Raw genomic sequence first — 26,316 nt, 5'->3', positions numbered from 1 at the left:
TCTATCATGGCGAGATTCTTAATGCATTTAAGGGTTTCTCGTGTAAACTTGTCAAGTGGAATCAGTAAGAGAAAAATGGTGTTTAGTGTTCAGTGTGCCTCAAAGAATGGAGGCATTCGCGTTGACATTTCGGGGATTGGGGCTCAATATGAACCCCCAGTGACCACCCAGGGACATATCAGCGACATAGAAGAGTGAATTGTGAAAAGTTCTGTGGTAAGTGGTGCTTAATTTTCTTTTCAATTTTGTAACCAAACGTGCGCGTCAAGAATCAAAGTGCGGAGTTTTCTCTCTTTTTCATGAGATTTTCACTGAATTTAGGGTCAATTTTACCGTAAATGTGTAAATAAATGGTGAGCAATATATTTTCTAAAAAAATCTCGGTGAAATTCTTGAAGATTTTAGTGGAAAAAGCGTGAAAATTCTGTTCACTGAGGATTATCCGCACGCCTAAATTTTAAACCCTGTCAAGATTAGGATTTTACCCCTGTTTTAACCTTGAGTTAACCGTGTTTTAATCTCTCAAGGGTTGATTTTCATCCTTGCCACGGTTAGTATTGGTGCAATGTGTGCGCGTTTAAAGCTATTGTGCGGCGTTTCCTCAAGTTTTCACAGAATTTATCCCAATTTTCCACCATCAATGCCTAAATAAACAGTGAGAAATTAATTTTCATAAAAAATATCGGTGAAATTCTTGAAGGTGTTAGTGGAAAAAGCGTGAAAATGCTGTTCACTGAGGATTTTCCGTACGCCTAAATTTTAAACCGTGTCAAGATTAGGATTTTACCCCTGTTTTAACCTTGAGTTAACTTTAAGTGTTTTAATCTCTCAAGGGTTGATTTTCATCCTTGCCACGGTTAGTATTGGTGTAAAGTGTGCGCATCCAAAGTTAAAGTGCGGCGTTTTCTGTATTTTTAACGGGATTTTCACGAAATTTTAAAAATTATTATTTTCATATCTTCATCTTTATTTTATAAAAAAAATCGATAAAATTTCTCATGATTTTAGTGAATAAACTGTGAAATGCTGTTCACCACAAAATATTCTAAAGACTTTTGAATTTTAAACTGTGCCAAGATTACGTTTTAACTTCTTTTTTTTTTAATCTCGAGTTAACCGTTTTATACGTTTTCTATTTTCCACGGGATTTAGTCTCATTTATTGCTAATGAATAAACAACTATCTATCTATCTATCTACATGTCTAAACGGTTAAGATAAATTTTGTAATTTTAGTTTATGTTATACCATTTTTTCTTAGATGTCGGAACTCCAGATTTGCAGAAGTTCGAACGAGAGGATCATACTGAAACATGGAAATTCTACCTAAAATTTCAAGAGGAGAGAGCAGAAACACGCCAGGGAGCAGTGGAAAGTGCAAAATAAAATAATTGCCACCGTCCTGCTTACACATCCTTTGAAGTGGTGCAGGCTGAAGCAGGATTGATTAATTTCAGGAATTACGTAGGTTTCAGAAACCAAAAAATATGCCCTCTTTAATTTTTTTAAAATATTAATAAAGAATATATCTTCAAATCCAACTCTGAAACATAAAAGTACAACATTAGAACAATATTTTCTAAAATTTTCATTTACAAATTTTAAAAGGCTGATCTTTTAAAATGATTTTCGGAGACATAACTCACATAATTTTTCTCTGAAATCAGAAAACTAAATATTTGCTATTAGCAGTTGAGTAAAAGTTATATTTCAACGAAAGTTTAAAAACATGAAATTTGTTTTCAATAGCATTTTTTACAAGAAAAAATGGCGTATATTACACTACATTTCGCCGTGCAAAATAAGGTATGACCAAGGAAAAAAAACAAATCCTTGTTTAAGTTTTAAACAATCAACTCTAGAAGTATGCAAATTTTCGATGAAATTGATGCATTAGTTTTCGAAAAATTTGGCATATAAATCTCACAAATTGAGATTTTAAAAAGAGCTTTTACAGTTGATGCTTCTCAATTGGCTTTAAATAAATTTGTAAAGGCTCTATCCTAAAGTTTCTCACTGGGTTGAAGCTTTTAGATGAGAAAATATTCTTCACATGTTGTACTTTGTTATCAAAGAATCTGTATATATATTTTTTTTAAAGTTGCAATACTACAAAAAATTTCTACTAGGGTGTATACGCCATGCTGGCGTATACACACTAGTAGAATTTTTTTTAAAAATGCCTTTTTAAAGCAAATTTCCCATATCCTTGTAGGTAGAAACGTCAGAATTTTTTAAAAAAGGCATTTAAAAAAAATTCTACTAGTGTGTAGACGCCATAAAGCTGTAAGGTAATCTAGATATATTGATTTATTTTTCATTGAGATAAGATTAAATATTGAAAAAAAATATATATAAGTAAACAAATACTGTCAATTTTTCTTGATGGATTTTCCTAAGTTTTTGCTTAATTATTTTGAAAATAACTTTTCTCATGCTGTTGTAAAATTTACTCCCTAGTTTTTGCTAATATTGTTTAAAAAAGCTTTAAATAACAGATATTTTTACGATACCTTAAAAAAATAATAATATAATAAAGTTTAAAGTAATGAAATAACTAGGAGTTATAAATTCTTATATTTGTGTTAAATTGTAATTATTTAATAGTAAAATAAGGAATTATAATGATGTATTGTTAGAAAAACAAGTACGATTTTATTGTAATAAATTCTAAATGTTTACTTAACCTAATTATAATTTTTTTATACTTCTACACTGATGTATGTATATGAGAAATTCAAATCTCACTTAAGTAAACTTCTTGGAGATCATTTTTCAATCTTTGTTAGAATTTAAGTCAAATTTACATGTAAAACAATTAAATAAGGCTTAGAAATTCCTTTTATAATATTTTCTTCACTGAGAAAATAAGAAAATAACGACTAAAGTATAAACTTTTTATTCTAGCCGTTACTTTTTATTTCCTTAGTGATGCAAAATATTATAATAAGAATTTCTAGTTTTATTTAATTATTTTCCAAGTAAATTTGATTTTAATCTTAACAAGGGTTAAAAATAGTCATCCAGGGGTTGAAAGAGGCGAGATTTGAATAAACTCATGACAAGGGTTGTTTTTCCGCTTGCCAGGGGTTGATGGAAACAAGGATTGAGTGTAACCCGTGTTACGGGTTAAGCCATACTCCTTCCAGGGTTTGACGAAACAGGGTTTAAGGTATAAACATGGCGAGGATTGGTCTTCATTCTTGCCAAGGTTTACTGAGAAAAAGGTTTTAAAATATACCCCTGACAAGGATTATGGTTTACTCTTGCCAGGGTTTGACGAAAACAGGGTTTGAAATATAATCGTGACGAGGATTGGTCTTCATTCCTGCCAAGGTTTACTGACGGCAAGGTAAATCAATATCCATAACAGGATTTGACTTTCTACCTTTTCAGGGTTTGGTTGAAACAGGGTTTAAAAAATACTAGTACATCAAACCTTGCCACGTTTAGGTTGAAACAGGGTTTGGCATCAGTTTGATAGACAAACCCTGTTTTACATACCCATTTAACCGTGGATTTTTTTGAGTGCATAATATGAATCACGTGTTTGAGGGTGGAAAAAAATAGCTTTCGCGCTATAGAGTCTCGTCACCTTCCTAACCCTAAATGATGATGGTGGAAATTAGCGTAAAGGTAAGAAAAAAGGCAAAGCTGCAAAAAATATGAAATTTACTTTGAATTGAGTTTACGAGAGAAATTTTGTCATTATTGCATTTTCTTTTGAGTCACACTCACCCACCATCCCCTATTCACATTTTCTACTATATTACACACATTTATACCCAACGTTGAGGAAAGCATTAAATTCAATTTAATTTTCCCTTTAAAGAAAAATGTCACATGATAGAACAAAAGATACCATCAACCTACTTCACCTCTTGCATTAGTACATAAGACATATGGCATAGGTGGAGCGGTGAATATAAAATAAAAACCTACCTTCGCGTTTTCCAACAAGACGGATTGCCAAGAGTCATAAGGAAATGCTCAAATATATTGACACATGATTCTGAAAGTATCTGTCAATGAACTTGCAATTGAAATTGAAGAATAAAGTGCACTTATTGCAACACTAGACATATAAACGATTTTCTTGAGTTCGCCTTAAATAAGACACTCTTTTCCATCGAGAAGTCAAATACTTCAAATATGAGATCTTCTATTTTGTTGCTTTTACTTCACATTTTTCAAAGGATAATTTAATATGTGAATACGTAAGAGCTTAATTTATTGAATACGAGTTGCAAATACAGAAAAATATTATACATGTACATTCAGCCCTACCAGTGAACATAATGATTTTTCTGTAGTCTCTGGTGCATTTTCGAATGCTTTTGTGCCAATTTTCTTTTACATATACAACACAGCACAATATAAATTGCATTACAAGCAATATAAAAATAATTGTGATCAGTATTGCAATAGGGGAAAGTGGGGCACTGGGCAGCTTTGAAATTGGGATTTTTAACCTATTTTTAAATAAAATTGAGCCTTATGATATAATTTAGCTGCACAAACAGATTGATAAGTTAGATTACCTCATGATATGGCTTAGTTCTATTGAAACATTCCACATTCAAAGCTGCCCCACTTCCCCCCATTTGGGTGAGCTTCATAATAATCCCAGTTTTTGTTATTGTGGCATAACTTGGTGACTTCTCATTGAGATCAGACTTTACCAGTAAATATCTCCGCTGAAGCTTACCAGAAGCTTTTACCTACATTAAGGGTTTTGATAAGCACTATCATAATATTGGGCTCAAAGGACATATGTAGAGGAAACTAAGGCAGTAAATAGTAAACACTTTCGAAATACGCAAACTTAACATGATTTTCCAAAGACGCACTGAATTTTAGGAAAATGTTGCATAGTTCATTTACCCTTAACCCTTTAGGGACGATTGGAACACCGGTGTCCCATGAAGAAAGTAATTTTTCCTGACTACCCCAAGTTATATTTTTGTTACGTTTTTACGTACCTAATTGCAAAGTAGAAGATTGAAGGAATCTAGGATATTTTTTGCAAGTCTACAGCTATTTGCTATATAGTAAATATTTAGGCTTAAAAATAGGAATTTTTTAAATTCTGATATTAAAAAATGTTTTTATTTTTTTTTATACTTTCAATTTTTTACTATACTACTAATACTATAACTACTATACTCTTGCATAATATTTTTCATTAAGGACAGAATCACATTGACAATAAAATGCTCGCCGTAGCCTCACCGTATTTCGTTAATTTACGCATTGCCATTGCAATTCTTCCACAAATTCTCGATTAACGTATTACCTTATCTCATACTCGGTGGCACTAGGTGAAAATAATATCAGAAAATTGATGAAATAAAAAGAAAATTCAATAAACGGTGAGCAAAAAAAAACTGTAAGAGAAATTAATCGTACAGTTTTTTTCTTACCGTATATCGAATTTTCGTTTTATTTCTTCAATTTTCTTATATTATTTTCACCTAGTGGCACCGAGTATGAGATAAGGTAATACGGTAATTGAGAATTTGCGTAAGAATTGCAATGGCAATGCGTAAATTAACGAAATACGGTGAGCATTTTACTGTCAATGTGATTCTGCCCTAAAACTAAAAATTATTAGTCATTGGTATTGTCAGAAAATTGAATTAAATTTTTGGGCTATTTTTGTCCCTATCGCTCGTAGAGGTAAAAAATACACCGAATCAGATTATGCTGGATTTTCCGAAGTCAGATGTAACACGTTTGATTGATTTTGTTTATCGGTAAAATTTTTATAGTTGATCTTCGGTCCGTAAAAAGTGTCTCATTGTTAAAGGGTTAAGGCGCAAATAGGGGAAACTGGGGCAGTGATAAATATGGTGTAGTTATGGACACTGCGAGATCTTAATTAGATATTAAATTTCAGAGAACTAAACCTATATGAATTTATAGATACTATCGTCATCCTTGTCCACGTTTAGTTCTCTGAAATTTAATATCTAATTAAGATCTCGCAGTGTCCATAACTACACCATATTTATCACTGCCCCAGTTTCCCCTATTTGCGGCTTAACCCTTTAACGACGAGACACTTTTTGCGGACCAAAAATCAACTATAAAAATTTAACCGATAAACAAAAACAATGAAACGTGTTACATCTGACTTTGGAAAATCCAACAGAATCTAATTCGGTGTATTTTTACCTCTACGAGCGATAGGGACAAAAATAGCCCAAAAAATTAATTCAATTTTCTGACAATACCAATGACTAATAATTTTTAGTCTTAATGAAAAATATTATGCATGAGTATTGTTCTTTGAAAAGGCATTTTTTAAAGAAATTTCTACTAGTGTGTAGAGGCCATAAGTCTGTATATCACATAAGGAAAGACACCTTACTTAAAGAACTTTCGTTTCCGAAGCATATAAATCATAATCTCTAACTGTTTGACTTCTAATGCTAGAATAGACCGATGAAAGTATTAACAATTCAGGGAAAATTAAGGAGTGTATGATGGTTCGCTTAATAAGTAGGTAGCTTTTGGCAATGATCTGTAAACATCAATCTTTTAATCTTGTATGTTTTCTATACTTCTTATGGAAATAAGCTCTAATATATTTTTACACATTGAGAACATTGCTTACAATAAGCTGATCTGCATTTATTACCAGCTTTATTCTGTATTGTACCTCTTTTGCATGTTCAAATTTGAGAAAAAAATGCTTAAAGGTTCAACTATAAAATTAGCATGTTTTTCGAATTAATTTACAGTGTTACATGGAATTTCTTCAAAATATGAAGTTGGAAATTAGTATATTGGATTACACTGAACAAGAGTTTGTATACAGTATTCAGTTGGAAAAGACCTAAATAATGACAATTTTCTCTAGTATTTGTTCAATTTGAATTGCTAAATTGCTAACAGAATTCAATATAGGAATAACATCAACGTTGTTGCACAAAATGCAAACTCAGAGTTTTATTCAAATGATTACATTGGGAACAAGGATACACATCTTGTTTAACATACAAACATCCCCAACTGAATAATATAATATTTTCTGTATCAATTTAGAATGGTTTATTATTGAGTTGTTCACTAAATGCGTTTCGATATGTAAGATATGAATATATTCAGAACATTTTAATATAATGCGGTAATATTTGAAAAATACAGTGAAATCTCTATTGTCCAAGACACGAGACATTTCTGTAAATTGTAACATCTTAGCTTTGTATATACGAGATTTCTTGTTTTTTTTTTATCAAAGAACAACGATGAATTCTTCCATGCCTTTTCTTTATGAAGATGAAAATATAATTTTATAACACATGTATCTTGGGATATATACAATTTGTAACATTGCTGCACAAATTCGGAATGTTACCACTATATTTCTTATTATGTCGTTTTTTGAACTCAATGTAAGTTTATCTCTGGAGTCTTGACCCAGTGCTGTATCATGTGCTTGCTTGTATACATAAGATCAATATCAATTTAATAGTTGCACCCTGTGTGGTACGTGAAGAATTTCTACTTATCTTTGTCAGTGTGTTGTGAAAAAAGAAGTTATGTTGGATGTCCTGCACTCTACATTGAACTTTTGCAGATGTTAAAAGGGATCTGTGAGAAAACACATTTGTCCTCTTTGGCTCTTTATAAGTGACAGATATATATATACATAAATACATGTATATATATATATATATATATATATATATATATATATATATATATATATATATATATACATAAGAATGAAGGGAACATTAGTTCTTCACCATTCTGCATCCATAACACCATCTGTGACCGTAAGCTCCAATCATGGATACGAACTAATTCAGTTAATTTTAACTACAATTCGAGTTTAAGAATATTTTATATGGCACCACAAAAATTCCTTTATTAAAAGGTGAATGACTTGTTAAGTATTCAGTAGAGAAGTCAATATCTTTGCGAAGGATAACGCAGCTCAAGAGAAACGAATGCAGTAAATATGACCTTACAGTAAATTCTAAAAATGTTATGTTTAAAATTGAGAAGTGACAGTAAAGCTTTCCTACTTTGCGAAATGTACGAAATTGTTATTTAGATACTATGTTAAAAGGAGTTTTGCATTATTTACCTATTACATTAATGATGTTCTTTAAAAGAGTAACTCATTACTAAAAGTATAGTGTGCACAACACGGGATTGAGAATTTCGTTGAGGTTTTTAGACTATTTGTGTTTTTACTCAAGTTGTTTTGGTTAGCAACTGATATGAAACGATTAATAAACCATTCGGGGAATTTTCCAAAGTATGATTTTTTTTTTTAAATTCTTTTTTGATGTAACAGACAATTTTGGTGTTTTTTATTCTCCCTTACCCTTTGATATCTGAAGTCTATCGGGTTATTATGACCAAGATCCCTTTACAAAAAGAAACATATAACAGTTTGAAAATAAATAAATATCTTTAACAAAAAATTTATCGTTATATTCTAACGTTGTTTGTCTCAGAACCTGAGGGACTTGACACTTGACAGACATGAGGATTAGCCGAGAGATGGCTTAACGTAATTATATTACAAATAATGGTTAAACTACATTCCCATAATTTTCTACTAAGTCGTTTCTCGGCTTAAGTCGTAAGTGTGTCTAGGGCATAACAAAAAGATCGGGGGATATACGGCTGCAGGAGTTGACCAGCTCATCTCTTCCGATTCTAAAACGTGAATATCTAACTAATGGCCTCTACACACTAGAACAATTTATGTCAATATTGAAGCAAATTTCCTGTACTTGTGAAGGAAAAGCTCTTCAATATGGACATTTTTTCCTATAGTGTGTAGACGCCATAAAGAAGATGTGATCAATGTCCTAATGTATACATTACAAACCTGACATAGTGAGTTCTCTGCAATGTTAATACGATACAAATGTGCTTTAAATCGATAGTGAGTTGCGATTAACTAACCAATAATTGTGATCAGTGGTAGTCAAAATCCCGAAAGCCAAAATCCCCAATTTTCAAAATCCTGAAAGGGAAGAATTATATGGAGGAAAATGTTTAGAATAATTTCCTAAGACACAGAAGATTTCCCTTTGCCTCCAGCAGCACGCGCGAGGCAATCATGGGAATAGCTATGACACTTTTAAGAATTCGGGATTTTGGCGTTCGGGATTTTGACCGGGACCTATTTGTGATAACTCCTATCGTTAAATTATCAAGACCTTTAAACCAAGGATCTCTTTGGCCATTTTGTAAATTTTTTTTCTTCATTTTATAATATATCGTGAAAAATGTCCCTTCAGACGCTTTAATCATTTGCATCATCATCATCATCATTTTGAACCGCTTACCCCTATTGGGGTCGCGGCCGCGGGCCCATACATCAAGGTTAACAACCCACGCCTGTCGACCCTCCGCCACTTCAGGAAGATGTTCGGGTTCGATCCCAAGGTGCTCCCACGCAAGATCCTGAATTTGATTTAGCCACCTTGTTCTATTACACCATTAGATCTCAAATTGCCAAAATTGAATTTTGGATTAAAAAAAAATGTTGTCGGTTGTAAACCAGGTAATCGGTTTGTAGCTGATTGGAACTAATTTACATCTTTCCAATGAACTCAAATCTGACCCATTTTCGCTTTGATCCTGAAAACGCGTTATTAGAAATATTTCAACGGCATTTTCGTATAAGAATGAAATCTTAGCCCTAAGTGACCTCTAATATATCTAGGATTGAAAGAATGAACGAGGAATTTTCGAGCAATTTCCAAAAACATGGTCTGGTGAGGAAAAGAAGTGGGCAAAATGAGAGTTATGTCAATAGTTCTGAGGTCAAATTATGGGAGACAGTCCTCGAAAGACTTCAAGATTTCCCCACCCGTTTAACCTCTTGGTCTAGTAACGGACAAACAGCGTCATAATTCTCGAAAAACGTTTTAAAAAAAAAATGAAGAAAGTGGTCACCGATGAATGAGGGACGGAAATTTTGAAAGGCCGAAAGTTTGACAGATTATTATGGAGGGTAAAATTGGGTAATTTGGGACTATTAATAATTTGGTATTTTGAGATTCATTCACTGTTTTAGATATGTAAAAGCTGTAACTTCTTTTCTTACTGTTCATTTACTTCTATTTTGTGGTCTTCCATTTTTCTTTTCCCATTTAAAACAATGAGGAAATCTCAAATGTGTCAAATTGGAAATGATTCCAAATTACCCCATTTTACCTTATAAACTGCTCTCTCGCTAGAGTTCAAACTAGTTCGACCAGTAAAAGACTTTGGCCATTTTCAACTAGGGTCGGAGGAACGTCTGTTCGCCAGGGAACCCCTATTGACACTTTTGTCAAAATATTGAAAATTATTTAATGTATCTAGTAAAATATAAGTAATATAACGTTTTTTCTGTAATATACCTTTTACTATAAACAGAGATGTTCAAATTTCATATCCCAAATGGTACAGAGTAGGGTGTCAATAAGTGCTGACACGAGTTCTTAAAGTGTCAATAGACGTTCCTTTCACCCTATCATCCATCAGATCATTAGTGCTTCTTTTGATGTACACAATATCTATGGGGTTTCATTTTAAAGATCATAATAGAGAACAATTTGGGTAATTCACTTAGTTTCAAAAAATAAAATATGTCTGCCAATAAGATCTAGGAATTTTAGAATTTACAAGATTAATTTGGAACACAGTATTTTTTGAAGCATTGAGCTTTTATGTTAATCTCGAACGACTTTTAGTCAATAATACGGGCTTCAGACCTAAGACTTAGCGATATAGCTTAACTGCACTAATTTCTCATCAATCACGATTTTTTGGAAAAATTTAACTTAGAATTGGATCATTAAAGATAAGTGACCTATAGATTCAAAAGGCAATAAAATTGCTCGCTATTCAGGATTTTGAGAGCTTTGAGAACTGGACTAAACCTCAAGTCTGAAGACTGCCTAACAACTTAATATCGATCGTTAAAACTAAGCCTACCGACCGTTTTTGGTTGTTTTTCCTAGCGCGCTCGGTCAAATGACAGACCGCGGTATGCGTACAATTCCCAACATTTTTTTCTTGGAAAAGAGGAAAAGATAGAAATTCATAAAGTTTGATAGTGACATTGTACCGTTTAAATACATAGAGTAAAAGGAACACCTATTGACACTTTAAAAACTCATGTCAGGGCCTATTGACATCCTATTCTATACCATTTTGAATACGAAATTTCACCTATCTTTGTCGAAAAGATTGGTAACATAATGCATTTGGTACATTTTTTAAACTCGATATAACTTTTTAAAATCGAAATTTGCGTCCCTTTCTTTTTCAAAAGATTTGCATGGGTCTACCGCACTCTTTCGGTTTCAAAATGAACCGGAATGAACTAAATCTAATTTAGTGTGATGTTCAATTCAAAAGAAGGAGAGTGCGAAAGATTAGGATAGACATATGCAAAGCATTTAAGAAAGAAATGGATGTAAATTTCAACTTTATGAAATTTTCCTGATCTAAACGCGGTATGCCGGGGTCATAAAAAAACTTCTACATTTTCGTCAAATTGGAGAATTTTTAAATAAATTATTCTAAACATTTTCCTCCATATAATTTCATCCCTTTCAGGATTTTGAACATTCGGGATTCTGGCTTTCGGGATTTTGGCTTTCGGGATTTTGGCTTTCGGGATTTTTGCAGCCACCGGATTGAACATGTGCATGCAAATTGCGTCCAAATCGTCCAATTTGACATAAAAGTTATAGTGTATGTGTATATATCTTAAATTTATTTATGTTTTTCATTATTAAAAATGTATTGTACAAAGATATTTGTATTAAAATAAAATATAAGAAAAAGAAAAAAAAATAGTAAGTAGCTTTGGTTGAAATACAAGGATATCAAAGCATTCATTCCAAACATAAGTTTGGCGAAATGTTGAGACTTCGTTAAAGATTGATATTACAGAGAAAAAGCTTTTCGTTTTTTACTTTTGCTTTTATTTTGTTTTTTTTTTCTTTGAATAATAGCAGTTCACACATTATTTATTGATGAGCGAACATGTAAATAAGGAAATATTGTGTGCACTTTGTTCTTAGTTCACTCTGATACTTCCATTCTTCTATCTTCATAAGTATATATACCTATACCTATATATATATAAGAAATTGGAGCTGGGTGTGAGGGTGAGAGTGTGTGTCAGAGTCTAAAGTTTCAGAATTTATGTTGCTGCTGGGTAAACTACAACCAGCGCTTTTCTTGTCCATTAAATTATTCATATACACCGTCAACCGACTTCCTTCGCAACCCATTCTCCCTTCTATTGCCATTTCTATCCTCAACCCATTCAACATATAATATGTGCGTATATGGCTCGGCAAAGGATACACTTGACTGCTTTTTTCCAATATTTATTGCTTACATAAAGGTGAAGAGAAAGGGATTACACATTCCTCCAAGGTGTAGTGGCTGTTGCACGTGGGAATATAAAAAGGTAAAATAATTCAGTGTAAGGGTTATATGCATAAAACGAATGTATAAAAAAAAATATAATAGAAATTATTTTAATATCGTGCCATTACCCAATTGAACAAGTTAAAATTCTCTCTTTTATCCCCTTACATCACATAACATTTCCAAAGAAAATTTACTGTTGGGGAGACAGTGAGGAAAAGAAATACAGAAAGACTTCTTTTATTTTCCAAAACAGTTATGAAAAGTTACTTTATGAATAAAATAATGCTTTTTGAAATAAATAGTCTTTTATTTTATGTAAATTCTTATATGTCTCATACAAATTTTCTGTGAAACAAGTAGTATTCTTCTTTTTTAATATGTAGATTCCTAATAGTTTATGCCTCAAAGGCACACAATCAATTCCTGTTTTGTATTCTTTATTTACGATTGATGGAACAAAGAAAATAAATTTTGGAGAATCAAATATATGTGTTATAGAATTCTTCCAGGAACTATGAAAATAGAGACAGCTATCTTTGTAAAATAATATTTTTCATTTAATATGTTTTATATTCTTGTTTATATTTAAAATTGGGTGGCAAAGCGTTTCAATTTTAGAACATATAGGGGAAACTGAGGCTTTATCGAACTTTGTTATTTTTTAATTAGATAGCAAACTTAAAAGGACTAGACCTGTATGAATTCATAGATACTATTGGGATGCTTGTCCACTGAAGAAATAGTAGTCGTAGTTTAGAAATAAAATTCAGTGTTCGGTGCTATTCCCATGTTCAGTGGTGCCCCAGTTTTCCCTACGCATAACTTCTATATGTGAATCTCTGAAATCTGGCTTTATAAATTATTCAATTGCATGAACGATATCCCATGTAATCAAATCAAGAAGGCATGTAATACGGGCTTCAGACCTAAGACTTAGCCATATGACTTAACTTCTGTAATTATTTATTAATCAAGATTTTTTGGAAAATTGTGACTTTGGATTGGATAATAAGAATAAATGGTTAATTAGATTCTGATCAACCAATAAAATTGCTTCTTATTTAGGATTTTGAGACTTTCGAGAACTAGGCTAAACCTCTAATCTGAATACCGCTTAATATGTGGTCTGCACTGCATGACGAAAGGATTTGGGTAAATATTGGTGTGAGTCTGATGAAATAATTAAAAACATGAAAGCGTCTATATGCGTATAACTTATATAAGTACAGCTAAAAATTACGTTACGTAGAGCGTACGATATATGTGACACATGTCAACTCAGTTGACGACCGAACTCCTACCATCCTAATAGGTGCTCAAAGGTTGCTTTAAGGCTCTTATATTGTCGGATAACTGCCCTCAGTGTAGCGTAAGCGGAAGCGAATTTTGGAAAGGACCGAAACTTCTATGGAACACTACCGATCTCCCCCACGATAGATACCACTTTGACCGGTCTCACAAAGGTACTCTACCTGCGGGAATCAGTTTGCATAGTAGTACAGCCACTCAACACAGAAAGGATAAAGAGGGGCAGAGAGATAAATAATCCTTATCTACTTTCAAATAGGATAAGGAAATTATGTAGAGTTTTGTTTTCGGATTGTAGCGCTACTTCAGTGAACTCTTCGTGAACGGTTCACTCTCAGGAAGTGGAAAATGAGTGGCAAATTTAGTGCTTCAATTCATCTATTCCCCATTAGAAGTTATAAAATTGATTGACTGCACCCCATCTGAGCTTAATGTAAGCTGTGGTCGTAGTTAGGTAAGGGCGACATATCGGCTGACCTGTCACCCATTGAAGTGAGGTTTGTGTCGTTCTTTTTTGAGGGGTACATTTTAATTACAATTCAAAACTTAAATATTTATACAATGTGTAACACTTACGTATTCTACGAGTTGCAGTTTCTTTTTAAGTGAATTCCACAATGTAATTTTTTGATCATTAATTTTAACACCTAAAACCTATTTTAATTTTACGTATAAGTCGAAAGAAGACAATTAAACAAAATTAATAATTTCTTAATCGTTGATAAACTTGTTATCCAGAGCCGTTATGATAGTGAGGAAAACATTGAAGGGATTTTCCAATATCAAATAAATCATTATTTTGAGGGTTACGCCCTAGACACACTCACGACTTAAACCAAGACTTAAATCGAAAGACGAATTAATAAGAAACTGATGGAAATGTAATCTGATCATTATTTTGATTATAATTACGTTAAGCTGTCTCTCGGCTTAAATCGTAAGTGTGCCTAGGGCATTAGAGTTAGAAAGAGTTGTGTCCTGGACAGACTTTGGCCCCTACAGAGAAATGTATGCCCATATTGTGGCAAATTCCCTACGCTTGTGTAGGGAAAACTCTTCAATATGGACATAAATTTCTCTAGTGTCTAGAGACCACCACAATATAAGCCGAGAGACGGCTTAGTTGGAAACTCATGAGGATATAGTCAAATCAATATTTGGGTTATAATTACGGTGAGCTGTCTCTCGGCTTAAACCGTAAGTGTATCCTGCACATTTGAGTCTAAAAATATCAGACTGATCCTCGAAAATATTTATCTTGTAAAATTTGGCAGTAAATGTTTGGATAAAGCAGATTAATGCAAAGGGATTTCTAATCGATAATCGCAACTTCTGTATATGTGACAGTTTTGGAAAGATCTTTATCGCCAAATTTTAAATTTTACAGGCTAAATTATTCTAAAGGATCAGCCTGAGTCTATTTGAGCTATTATGTAGTCTACAGACTGAAAGCAATTTTTTTTGGGGACACTTCCGGTAATCGCCAGTGGAAATTTATTTCACCTCAAGAAGAAAAACAAATTTTCTGTCTTGCCCAGAGATTTCGGTCCGGATGTGGACCTTCTTCAGTGGTCGACAAATCACAGTGAAATCAAAAAACAAAGCCTAGCCTATTTGGATTGATATGATACAGCCATCGACAGGGTTGCCATGTGTCAAATAGGCCGTACGTTTTACACTTTTAAAATTTTTTTGACGTGTCTACCTACAATAATAGGGGAAATTTTCTTTAGAAAAGCATTAAACGAAATTACTTCTAGCATGTACAGGCGTTTAGGCTAGAATTGAAGATCGTATTGTTGGCCTCAAGGTAAGTTTGAGTAGTGGTCTCCCGTAGATCCCAAGCTGATATCTCTTACCGTTTGGCATCTAATTCTGTTAGTGGACGAACGGATAAACATCGTTCTGCCATTTTTTGCAACATGTGATATTTAAGAAAATATAACAAAGTATGATTATCTGAGAGAGAAGGATAGAATTTTCTAGGTACCTTACCAATGTATCATAAAATGGAGGTAATATATGTAATGCTGTCTTTGGAGTTTCAGTACCATGATATAGTACGTCATAGCTACATCGATGTCGTTATGAAATGCAATATTTCTCCTAAACAATCAATGTTTAACTATGTAATCCTTCGTATACATAAGAGACAAGGAGGACTGATTTTCCAGACGATTGACCAGTGAATACCAAATAGCTTATCTCAATTCATGGAGTGGAATAACCCTATACAAGTGAGAGATTAAAATGGAATAACTCCCAGAAGAATTTGATGAATTGTCAACTTTTCAAATTGACATTGATGTCTTGTCGTGAAGACAGCAAAATGAAACTTTCGCAATACTTTCTACCTTGAGAATAGTGATGTGAAAGGTGGGAATAAAGGGGTGACTTCTGTGATTTAATTACTCATACAACTCATTGAGATGTTTCGTGCATGTACAAAATAATTAAAGTGTAAATTGGAAGGTGTTGTAATGTGAGACTTACACGAAATTTTACAATGTCAGCAGAACATTTATTAAATCACGCATATTTTACGAAATTGTGGATTATTAAAAATATTTTATTTAATAATATGACATTATTCATGATTTGAAGATTATATACCATTTTACTACTCGAATTCCATGAGAGGAGTGGGGCTATAATCTGTATTATATTTCGATGTAGAATCTCCGTTTCCGACCCCCAGGAAGTTTTATTTAACGTTTTGCGAGAATTAAAGCTGCAAGGGGTAACTTATGAGTAATCAGAGTAGATTGAGTTTCTGGTTTCTTATCTCAAGAAGTAATATGTCTCACACTAAGAATGTATCAAAAAGAATTAGGAAAGTTTTGCAAAATTAATTTCCAAATCATAAGCTCTTATAGTGTAAAATTTCAAGTGAAAAGTTAGGGACAGAAGTTTATTGTTACATTGCCGTAGCTTTTCCGTTAATCCAAGTGTGCTATCGGCCATGTTCAATAAACTCCTACTACAAGTTCTAGACGGAGGCAAGAAGAGCGTATTACTGTGTACAATCTTGTTTAAGCCCGTTCCATTGAGGCCTGGCCTAAGAGAAAGTCTGTGTTCACATTGCCAGATATAATAGTTCACTTCCACGTCTTTTCCCCATATGATACGATGCTTTAAGTTCTTGCTGTTCCCATATATAAAGTGTAAGTATATATAGCATTTTATATATATAATATGAAGAGTCGACCAATGGTCAAGTTAAGTTGTCTGAATCTTTACCCAAACCAGAGCCATTGGAAAACATTTTGTGGCCAAATGTACAGAAGTTTCCAATGCCATATAAATTAGTTAGTTTTAGTGTTCCTTTATATTATATGTGTATATATTATATGAATTCTGATCCAATATGTAATATCTAAATGTTGCACACAGATGATATGGGGAAGGCATAAGGATAAGTATCACTTGGAGCTGGTCCCTCGCGGACTGTAGATTACAGAATCAATAAGATAAATTAGTGCAGAAGCTATTATGGTACTTCACTATTATCCATCGTGACTTACATATCTTATAACTTGGGTGAAGTCTGGGAAATGATCATACTCACATAGAATACTCAATATTATTCTTGTCGTTCATGTCTTCTACAAACGAATCATAAATTCTCTCATTTTATATTCTCATTCTTACATAATAGGAGCCAATGGGATGAAAGTTATATATATATACAACATAAATATATAATAAAGGATAATACTAAGTATTTTTTGTGCTAGTCCTAAAGTTACTCTCATTTATTCGAATTCACATATCACCAATATCTAATCAGGAAGTACAACATTTCTTTATCGTATTATTGAGAATATCCAATTCTTAGAATTAACTCTATTCTTTTAAATAACATTTCTTGTAGTTCTCGTAATACTTTACTTCTGCTAATTCAATAACAAATATAATAAGCATATGAACAATTAATTGATCTTAATTTAAACTCCCTAATTGGTCTAATAAAAAGCTATTTATTAAATAAACTTTGAGACATGGAAATAATTGATTAGAAGACGTAGGATCAACACTGAGAAAAAAAAGAGGATGCGATTAAATTTTTTTCCTCATAAGTTCAACACTTTTTAGGTGTAAAAATATATCAACAGTTTTTAATGTTAATTTTACACATTTTTATGGGTAAGATTAACATGAAAAAGGTTAACTTTAACCCCCAATACACCTGAAAAGGGTAATATTTACACCGATTTCGGATCAATACTGCAGGGTAAAATTAACATTTCCGGAATGTTATTTCAACTTTTTCGGATTTCTCTCAGTGAAGAATCATTGTTAAATAAAGGGTTAGCAAAATTTTTGCATTTAATAAAAAAGAAAATTAATTTTATTTTATTGAAATTTCAACTCATATATGGTTTGGCATACAAAAATGTTATTTAATTACATTTAAGTGAAATCCATTTGACAAAACCTTAATAAATATTGTTACAATTTGTGTTTTCAAAGTGCTCTTTGAAATTCAAAAAGCTATTATTTCTGTACCAACTTTGTTTATATAGTACACCAAACAAAGTTATTTGAGCAAATGAATTTGGGTTTCGAATAAAAAATAAAATGCTTGTAATTAAATTTAATTAAAGTGCAAATAAATTTAAATCTCTCAATCTATTAAGTAGCCTTCAAAAGTTGATTCATATTCAACGATAGTTGTTAAATGTGCAATATTAATTTTTATTACCCTTTATTTAAAGTTAGATGTACTAAATTTCTCATCTGTTAAATCTTACAATGTAAAACTCTGAGAATTTTTTTGAGATTGTTTGTAAATCGATTTAAATGAATTAAAAGAAGTTTCGTGAAGTGCTCGAATACGTCAGTTCGTCCTACCTCACGATAAAAATAAAATATATTTATTTACTTTATAAATCTTAAAATATGATTGCCGACTGACTTCGTAAAATACCGTTTCAAGATTTATTGCGGGTTCATGTTGGAAAAACAAATAATTATAGGTCATTGAGAAGTACGTTATTATTTGTTGTAGCTGTAAAAATATCTCGTTAAAATAAACTAATCCTTGTTAAAGATAAGGGATTATTCATAAGCAATTAGAGTGGCTCGAGTACCCGCTTCCTGAAAAAAATATACCTATGAATTCCCCTGAGTTTCTCGCTATGTTAATTGTTTTTGAACCCAGAGTTACCTAAGAGATTCCTGAAAAATGTATGAGTTCCCCGGGTTCCTAGAAAAATATATAGGTTCCTCGTGAGGTCCCTGAGAAATGTAAGGGTGTCCTAGGTTCTTGGAGAGTTGCCTGAGTAATGTATGGGTTTCCTAGGTTCTCACTCAGAGAGTTCCCTGAAAAATCTATGGGTTCCCTGAGTTCGCCGTGAGTTCCCTGAAAAACGTATGAGTTTCCTGTAGGTTTCCCAGGTTCCATTTTAATTTCCTCAGGTTCCCCCATGGGTTCCCTGGTCTGATTGCCTTTATTTCTCCGAAATGAGTTACCCCTTGGTTAAAGACGGTAAATCGAGGATCTATCCGCCAAATTTGACGCTACTTTACTTAATTTTACTGTTCGAACTCCACGGAGAGAACAGTATAAGGGAAGAATACCAGCGATCGGCAGTGTTCCTCGGATCGTCTGGTTATTACCATATTGTTGCAGAAATTCAAATAAATTTTTAAAAGTTATTAGCAACTTTTTACTATTTAACTCTCATAAGGATGCAGTAAATTAGTTTAGATATGATTTATAAAACCAATTTTCCGTAAGACAACTAATTAAATTCGTGACGATCCGAAGTACAGAGTACATAGTTGCGATTACATCTATTTTTTATTAATTTATTGTAAAAATTTAAAATTCAAATGCACATATTCACTCTTAGAAAAGTTTAGACGTGATTACTAATGAAAATTAGTTGTTCGGGCGATTATTATCAAATCTATTTAAAATAGTTCTTATATTCTTAAAACATTATACTCATAATAAATTTATTAGTAGTGAGAATATAAGACAATATTTACGTGGCTAAGTTGCGGCAATTATTTCATAATGCTTTCATACAATTATATTTGCTTGTGTTAATTAAATGAAATCATTATCCCAACTAATATTGGTCACTAATTCCTTTTAGTTCTCACAACCAATGTAAATAGATGGGCCTATATTTTCATAAAGTTATGACTACTTTTCCAATAGTAAAGAGTGGTTTTTTTTACTTATATGCTGAACCACAACTAATATGATATAGTTATTACAGCCAATAAGATGGGTATCAACCCCATTTATTTAGTAATTGGAACTAATATGTTATAGTACCAATTACTATTTTGATTTAGTTGTGATAACTAAATGAAAAGGATACTTTAACTAACTGTGGTCAACTATTTTATTTAGTTACCCAAACTAAATATATAGTTGGGTCTATATTTACTATATTTTATAGTTCTAATGACTACATATGAGCTTGTACGAACTAATTTTTTCTAAGAGAGTTAACTGGATCACTAACCGATTACTCATAGCATGCACAAAAATACCAAATAGTATTTTGAGGTTTATATTTTCAACTAAATATCGAGCATGTCTATTTAGCATTCCGATCCGGGATGCACTTCCCTTATAATTTCTCGTTTTTTTTCACTACCCAAAATTTCCACCTTCAACCTCTTTTCTCAACAAATCTTCGCGTTTCAGATGATATCTGAGAAATGTCATCACACTGTCTGCCCGTCTATCGGTCTGTCTGTCGCCAGCTCTAAATAAAAAAAAAACTATAATAATCTATTTTTACTCCTTTAAATTGAATTCGTCTAATTTTGTGCCAGTTCTTAACTTAAATGTATTTAGGTAATCATTTCTTAAAAATTCGGTCCTGTTAAATTATTCTGTAAATGACACAGAGTTTCCAGTAATGAAACATCGCAACTTTCTATGTAACTATAACTTATGCTTAATGTATACTTCAAAAAAATGTTTACATATTTCTATAAATAGGTTAAGCATAAGTTAGTGTTTCTAAAATGGTACAAGTTCTTAATGCTGTTCCAAAATATGATGTCAAAAAGATTTGTTGAATGTTTTATAGTTTATGGAACTATTCTTAGCATACTATAGACCCTTTTCTCAGATTTAGGCAAATATTTCATGAGACAATTTGGAGACATACATAAGCCACCCCCTACCATACCTAAGAAATCCACAAGAGGAGCATCTTCATTATTCGCAATGTAAATAAAATAAATCCACATCTTGAACAAACAAGGGGTGCTTTTAGAAAGGCAAAATTTTAAAGGTGAAATTGTAAATCGTGCAGAGATGTTCAATTTTGCCTCAAAGTGAAGTACTATATTCTGTGCAGAAGCTTTAAAGTTTCAACTTGTAAAACTATGAATTTCAAAATGCTGACTGTGTGTCTATAAATTGCGAAATCACTTTGTGTGAGACATCCAACATTCTCGTCACCATTCTGAGCGACATTTTCCATGATGAGAAAAGTTTGAACTCTCCATCATGAGTTCACCACTTCCCCTTTTTCGGTTGGCAACGATGTGTCGTGTTGCTTTAATAGCCGCGTCAAAATCGTGTTGTCGTACCTGTATAGTCTAACCAAAGGGATTCACTTTATATCCATGCAAAGTTGAAATAAACGGAAAAGTCCGATAACTTGATATAAAGGGAAGTGCTTGCAATTTGGGACGGCTTGTAATTTTGGACACTTTGAGGGTAAAATTGGACACTACAAAAAATGTGCTTAAAAGTATAAAAGTTTCTTCCAATACTTAATGAGTAATATATTCTCTCTAAATATTTATTCTTTTTAGAAGATATTAACACTGAATTTGTTCAATTTTTAATATAATTTGAATTAAAATTGCTTTATTGAAACTTCAGTGCGAACAGTTTTTTACGAGAAAATGACAGAACTTTTTTGTTTTCTTCAGTAAGTAGACGTCAGACGTTTTTCAATTACTTAAAAAAAATCTAATTGACCCACTGAGGAAGACGCACACCAAGGGTCGAAATTTTTGGAAAAAGTAGAGTTTTTTTCATCGAACATCGGAAGATCTCAATCCAACATAATCCATACGAACGAGATGCAGTGCAAAAAGCCTTAAAAGAGTACCGAAAGGGCAAAGAAATGTGTGAAACAGCTTCGGAATTGGAGTGTCGAAGTCGTCTCTCTGTATTGAATTATAAGAAAATTTTCAGGCTTCTTGGGATATCTTATGGTTCCTTCTTATAAACAGGAAGATGACTTCGTAAATTAAGATCTTGAAATGGGCAACAAGGGGCATTCTATTGAGGAGAATTAGCTGTCCAAATATACAAGCAAAGTGTCCAGAATTACAGACAAATTCTTCTCTGCATATTAATTCATTTTTAAACGTTAAGATTAATTTTAGAAAAAAAAACAAAAACGATAAATAGCTTCTCAAAAAATAGCAACAATAGTGCTTACATGCACCCTGCCCCAAATTAGAAGCATTTCCCCTACATCCTCTTCTTCAATGCTTGTATAATTTTTTTTAACACAGTAAAAAATGTGTAAATAAAAAGTTAAGCATGGGGAATGTTTTGTAGCATTACAAATACAAAATATTAGTGTATTTTCGTATAAAAATTTTCTTAGAAAGCAATAGAAAATAGGTATCATTTGAATTTTCGTTCTTTCGAAATTTCCACCTCTACCCCTTCCCAAATATTTGACATATCTTTATAAATTAGATAATTTTTGAAAAATTGCGTTAAGCTGTTTGTCGGTCTATCGATATTAGGTTATAAGGAGACCTAACATTCCAAAGGTTACGCCCTAGACACACTTACGACTTAAGACGAGAGACGACTTAGTGGAAAATTATGGAAATGTAGTTTAATCAATATTTCGAATATAATTACGCTAAGCCGTCTCTCGGCTAATTCTCAAGTCTGTCTAGGCTCTTACAGACTGCAACATGCGGTCTACTCAGTATCTTTGCATTAAGCTGATCTTCGATATTTAATATGGCCCTCATGTTTTAGAATCTCTTGTTAATCAAAAATAATATAGTTTGGGATATTTTGGAAATGTATTATACGATTTAATGCGGTAAAACGATGACGCAGACATTGCTTACCTATCCGAGAAAAAAAAACTTGTAGTATTTCTGATAACAGTTTTCAAGGTATAATTATTAAAAAGACATAGGGTCGTGTTTTTCAACCGATTTGAGTAAGTTTGGGTCTAGTAGAAATGTTTCGCAATGAATAACATGCTGCTGAATACGACCCATTTCTGACTATGGAGAAGAATGGGTCGACGATGAATGTGAACCTTATTTCTTTAGGACAGAATGCCCTTGTAGTGAACGTCAGTGCTATTGATTGCAATCTGAAGAATTAAACATACAATTTTCCAGAGAGGTATTGAAGGCATTGAAAGCTCTGCAAAATTGTGTATTTTATTATTTGGATTGCACTCAATAACACTGACGCGCACTGAAAGAATATTCTGTTCTAGAGAAATAAGATTTCTTGGAATGAATTGATAATTAATGTTTGGTCAAAATTAAAGAGTATACCTATATTACCTTCGCTCAAAAAAAAACCTAAATATTGTTATAAAATGATCTAGTAAACGTACAACTGTTTTCTGATGGTAAGAGTATTATTTCTTAGTTATTTTGGGCATTATTTTAAGTAATTTATAAAGTCAGAAAGTAAATAAGTATTAAAATATAGTAAATCTTTTTGTGTAAAAAATTTTAATCTTTACAAAAAGGGTCTAATTGATTGAAAATATTTATTGTTTTCTCCTTGTGAAAAAAATTATTTTAAATCCAAAGGTTTAATTAAAAGTGAATTAGCGAAAAGGCGACCCAGTTAGTGCATGCTGACTTATTCCAGTATTATCATTATTTTATAAATTTTCTTTAATATTTTTGATAATTTTTTTTATATTATGTTTCTGAATGAAACGGTGAATAATTCTATGGATTAAGAAGAAGTAAAAAAGAATTTCACCAGTCCAAAAACAAGCGTTTCAACAGCACTCTTCGGAAAACGATCCAGTTACCCCACTTTACTATATGCTTTAGTTTGTCATTATAATTCTTGTCAGTCAATTTTATTTTTAAATTAAATAATATATTGTGGAATAATTTAAAATTAACACAGTTTTGGGATATTCTACTAAAAGAAGAAAGAAATAAAACAAAATGTCACATAAAATTTTGCATAGAGAGAAATGAGATATAAATCCTTTTGGAATTTTCGACATTTTCTGAAGGATTTTCGTGTTGGGTTATACGATAGTGTCAACATAGCGTTCATTTACATATAACATTTAAGCGAGAAATAGTGTTGACTGTTTTAGACTGGATTTTGGTAAACATGTGCAAGAGTGAATGATAAATTGAGCAACATTAAAATTTATCTACAAACAAGAGAAATTATTTAGGTACAAGACAAAATATACCTTGTAGGTTCCGAGATGTTCAACGACACAGGGTAAATTGGCGTCACGACCAACGGCAACAGTCACGTTGGGAATTGGCTGAGCAAATCTGGGTTCGTCCAGCATCACTGAAAAGAAGAGCAATAGATAAAATTTTTGTATATACCATTGCCTAGCTTTCAAGCTTGTAAACATTCATTAATCATATTTGCAAATAGAAAATTAGGAAAGGGTAAGAAATGAGATCTAAACCTATCTTTGACCTAAAATTTGTGCACGTGTAATGTTATACAATGAAATCAATTAAGAGTGATAAATATCTTTGCATTATACCTTTACATGGATTTTGGAATCATTAGCATCAGACATTTCAGATTGAATTTTGCGTATGATACGTTAATTCTGTAACAGGTAGGGGAAAGGCTCATAATTTTGATCAGTTTCTTATTTTGGACACTTTGAGGATAAAATTGGACACTAAAAATAAATTGATTAAAATGATGGATTTTTATTCCAATATTTGATGAATAATGAATTCTATCTTAATATTTGTTCTTTTTGGAAGATTTTAACACTAATTACGTTAAATTTTGAATACGATTTGAGTTGAAATTGCCTTGTTGAAAATTCAGTGCGAGCAATTGTTTACGAGAAATATGACAGAACTTCGTGTTTACTTCAGTCTTATTATTTAGCTGTGGTGAAGTTCTAACAATGTTTCTTCGCTTTTTTTGAGTGATATTATTGAATATTCATTGAATATTGTGTTGATTCACGTTAACGGTGATTTGTACATTTGACCTGAAGTGAGATTTGCCTTGTGAATTAGATTTTTCGTGTGAAAAATGGGAAATCTTCTAAGATATTCACCAGTGAGGTGATAGTCCTTATTTTGGATAAGTGTTTTTCTTTCGAAATTTCGTGAAGTTGTAGCTTTTGTATTGACTAGGTTGTATAAATGCCTGAAGAAACAAAGGACCATCATCTCTACTTTTGAAATGTAGTGAGAAAAGCCTTGAAAGGCTCCCGGAAAGGCCAGGAAATGAGCGCATCCTCGAGTACTTGGATTACCGAAGTCAACTCACTTTAATAAATGATATGGAAAGTTTCTGGGCTTCTTGTGACATTCTACGGTTCACTTCTTCTCAGAGAGGAGTTATAATGAAAAAAGTCTACATTTTGTATGGGGGCTACGAAATAAGGGTGGGAGGAGGGAGTAGTATCCATGGGTAAATAGCTTAAGTCATACATTGATTCTATATCGAATTTCATGAAGATCCCTTTAGCTGATGTTGAGTAATTCGATGTCAAAATAGTATTTTTTTGAAAGGATAAATGCGTTTTTAAAAGGACTCCCGGCGAATATCGTCCTGGGTCTCGGTAGTTTTTCATCTTACACCATTACCGATAAAATGCGCCTAGTCTCATCTGTGGTCGCCACATAGACCAACTCCCATACATTTTTGCTCAATGTCCTTTACAGCCAAGTTGTCCAAATTAATAAACAAGTTGTCCAAAAACAAAGACAATAAATCCTTGCCAAGTTTCTAAACAACCCTTCTGAAAAGAGAGTACCAAAAAAAGTCAATTAGTATTGAAAATATCGAACTTCAAACTTGGACCATCGAAGCTTATAAGCAGACTGTCTAAAATTATGAGCCTTTACCCTGTACCGTAGTTAATTTATATGTAATTATAAAGACATTATGTAAACTTTACCATTTTTTTGCAATTTGACCGCAAATGCAAAACTTCATTTGCTGGCTAATTGTACCCCAGTTTCCCCTATTAAATCTGCAGTGCTAAAACTTAGCAAAATATTGCTAATATTTAGTTATATTGGGCTAAATGATATATCTTTATAGTTCTCATTGTTCGCTGGACCGTTTCGAAATAAATATTTTAAATCGCTTTTTCGAAATTGAATCGTATTTGAATTATAAGTGTTTCGAAGTTGCTTTAAATCAGTCTTAAGGCCTTGACAGACCTGAGGATTAGCCGAGAGACGGCTTAGCGTAATTATATTCGAAATAATGATTAAACTACATTTCCATAATTTTCCACTAAATCGTCTCTCGGCTTAAGTCGTAAGTGTGTCTAGGGCATTAGCTACATATGGATGTATCATTGACTTTTGCTAGATTTTGTAGGATATATCCTTGTTTTTGAATGAGACATTGTAACGA

At 32.4% G+C, this 26,316-nt stretch overlaps 1 protein-coding gene across 2 annotated transcripts in view; it reads right to left on the bottom strand.

Annotated features, from left to right (window-relative positions):
- Positions 1 to 26,316, bottom strand: part of LOC129802421 (lachesin) — a 217,274-nt gene that overhangs the window by 10,394 nt on the left and 180,564 nt on the right. For both annotated transcript variants that reach the window (XM_055848204.1, XM_055848205.1), the window contains exon 3: positions 24,152 to 24,258. In XM_055848204.1, coding sequence (XP_055704179.1) covers positions 24,152 to 24,258 — 107 coding nt within the window. The remainder of the gene's footprint in view (positions 1 to 24,151; positions 24,259 to 26,316) is intronic.

This window comes from Phlebotomus papatasi, chromosome 2 (assembly GCF_024763615.1).
Source record: "Phlebotomus papatasi isolate M1 chromosome 2, Ppap_2.1, whole genome shotgun sequence".
In the NCBI taxonomy this organism is placed as follows: domain Eukaryota; kingdom Metazoa; phylum Arthropoda; class Insecta; order Diptera; family Psychodidae; genus Phlebotomus; species Phlebotomus papatasi.
This window is presented reverse-complemented; position numbering and strand designations above follow the sequence as displayed.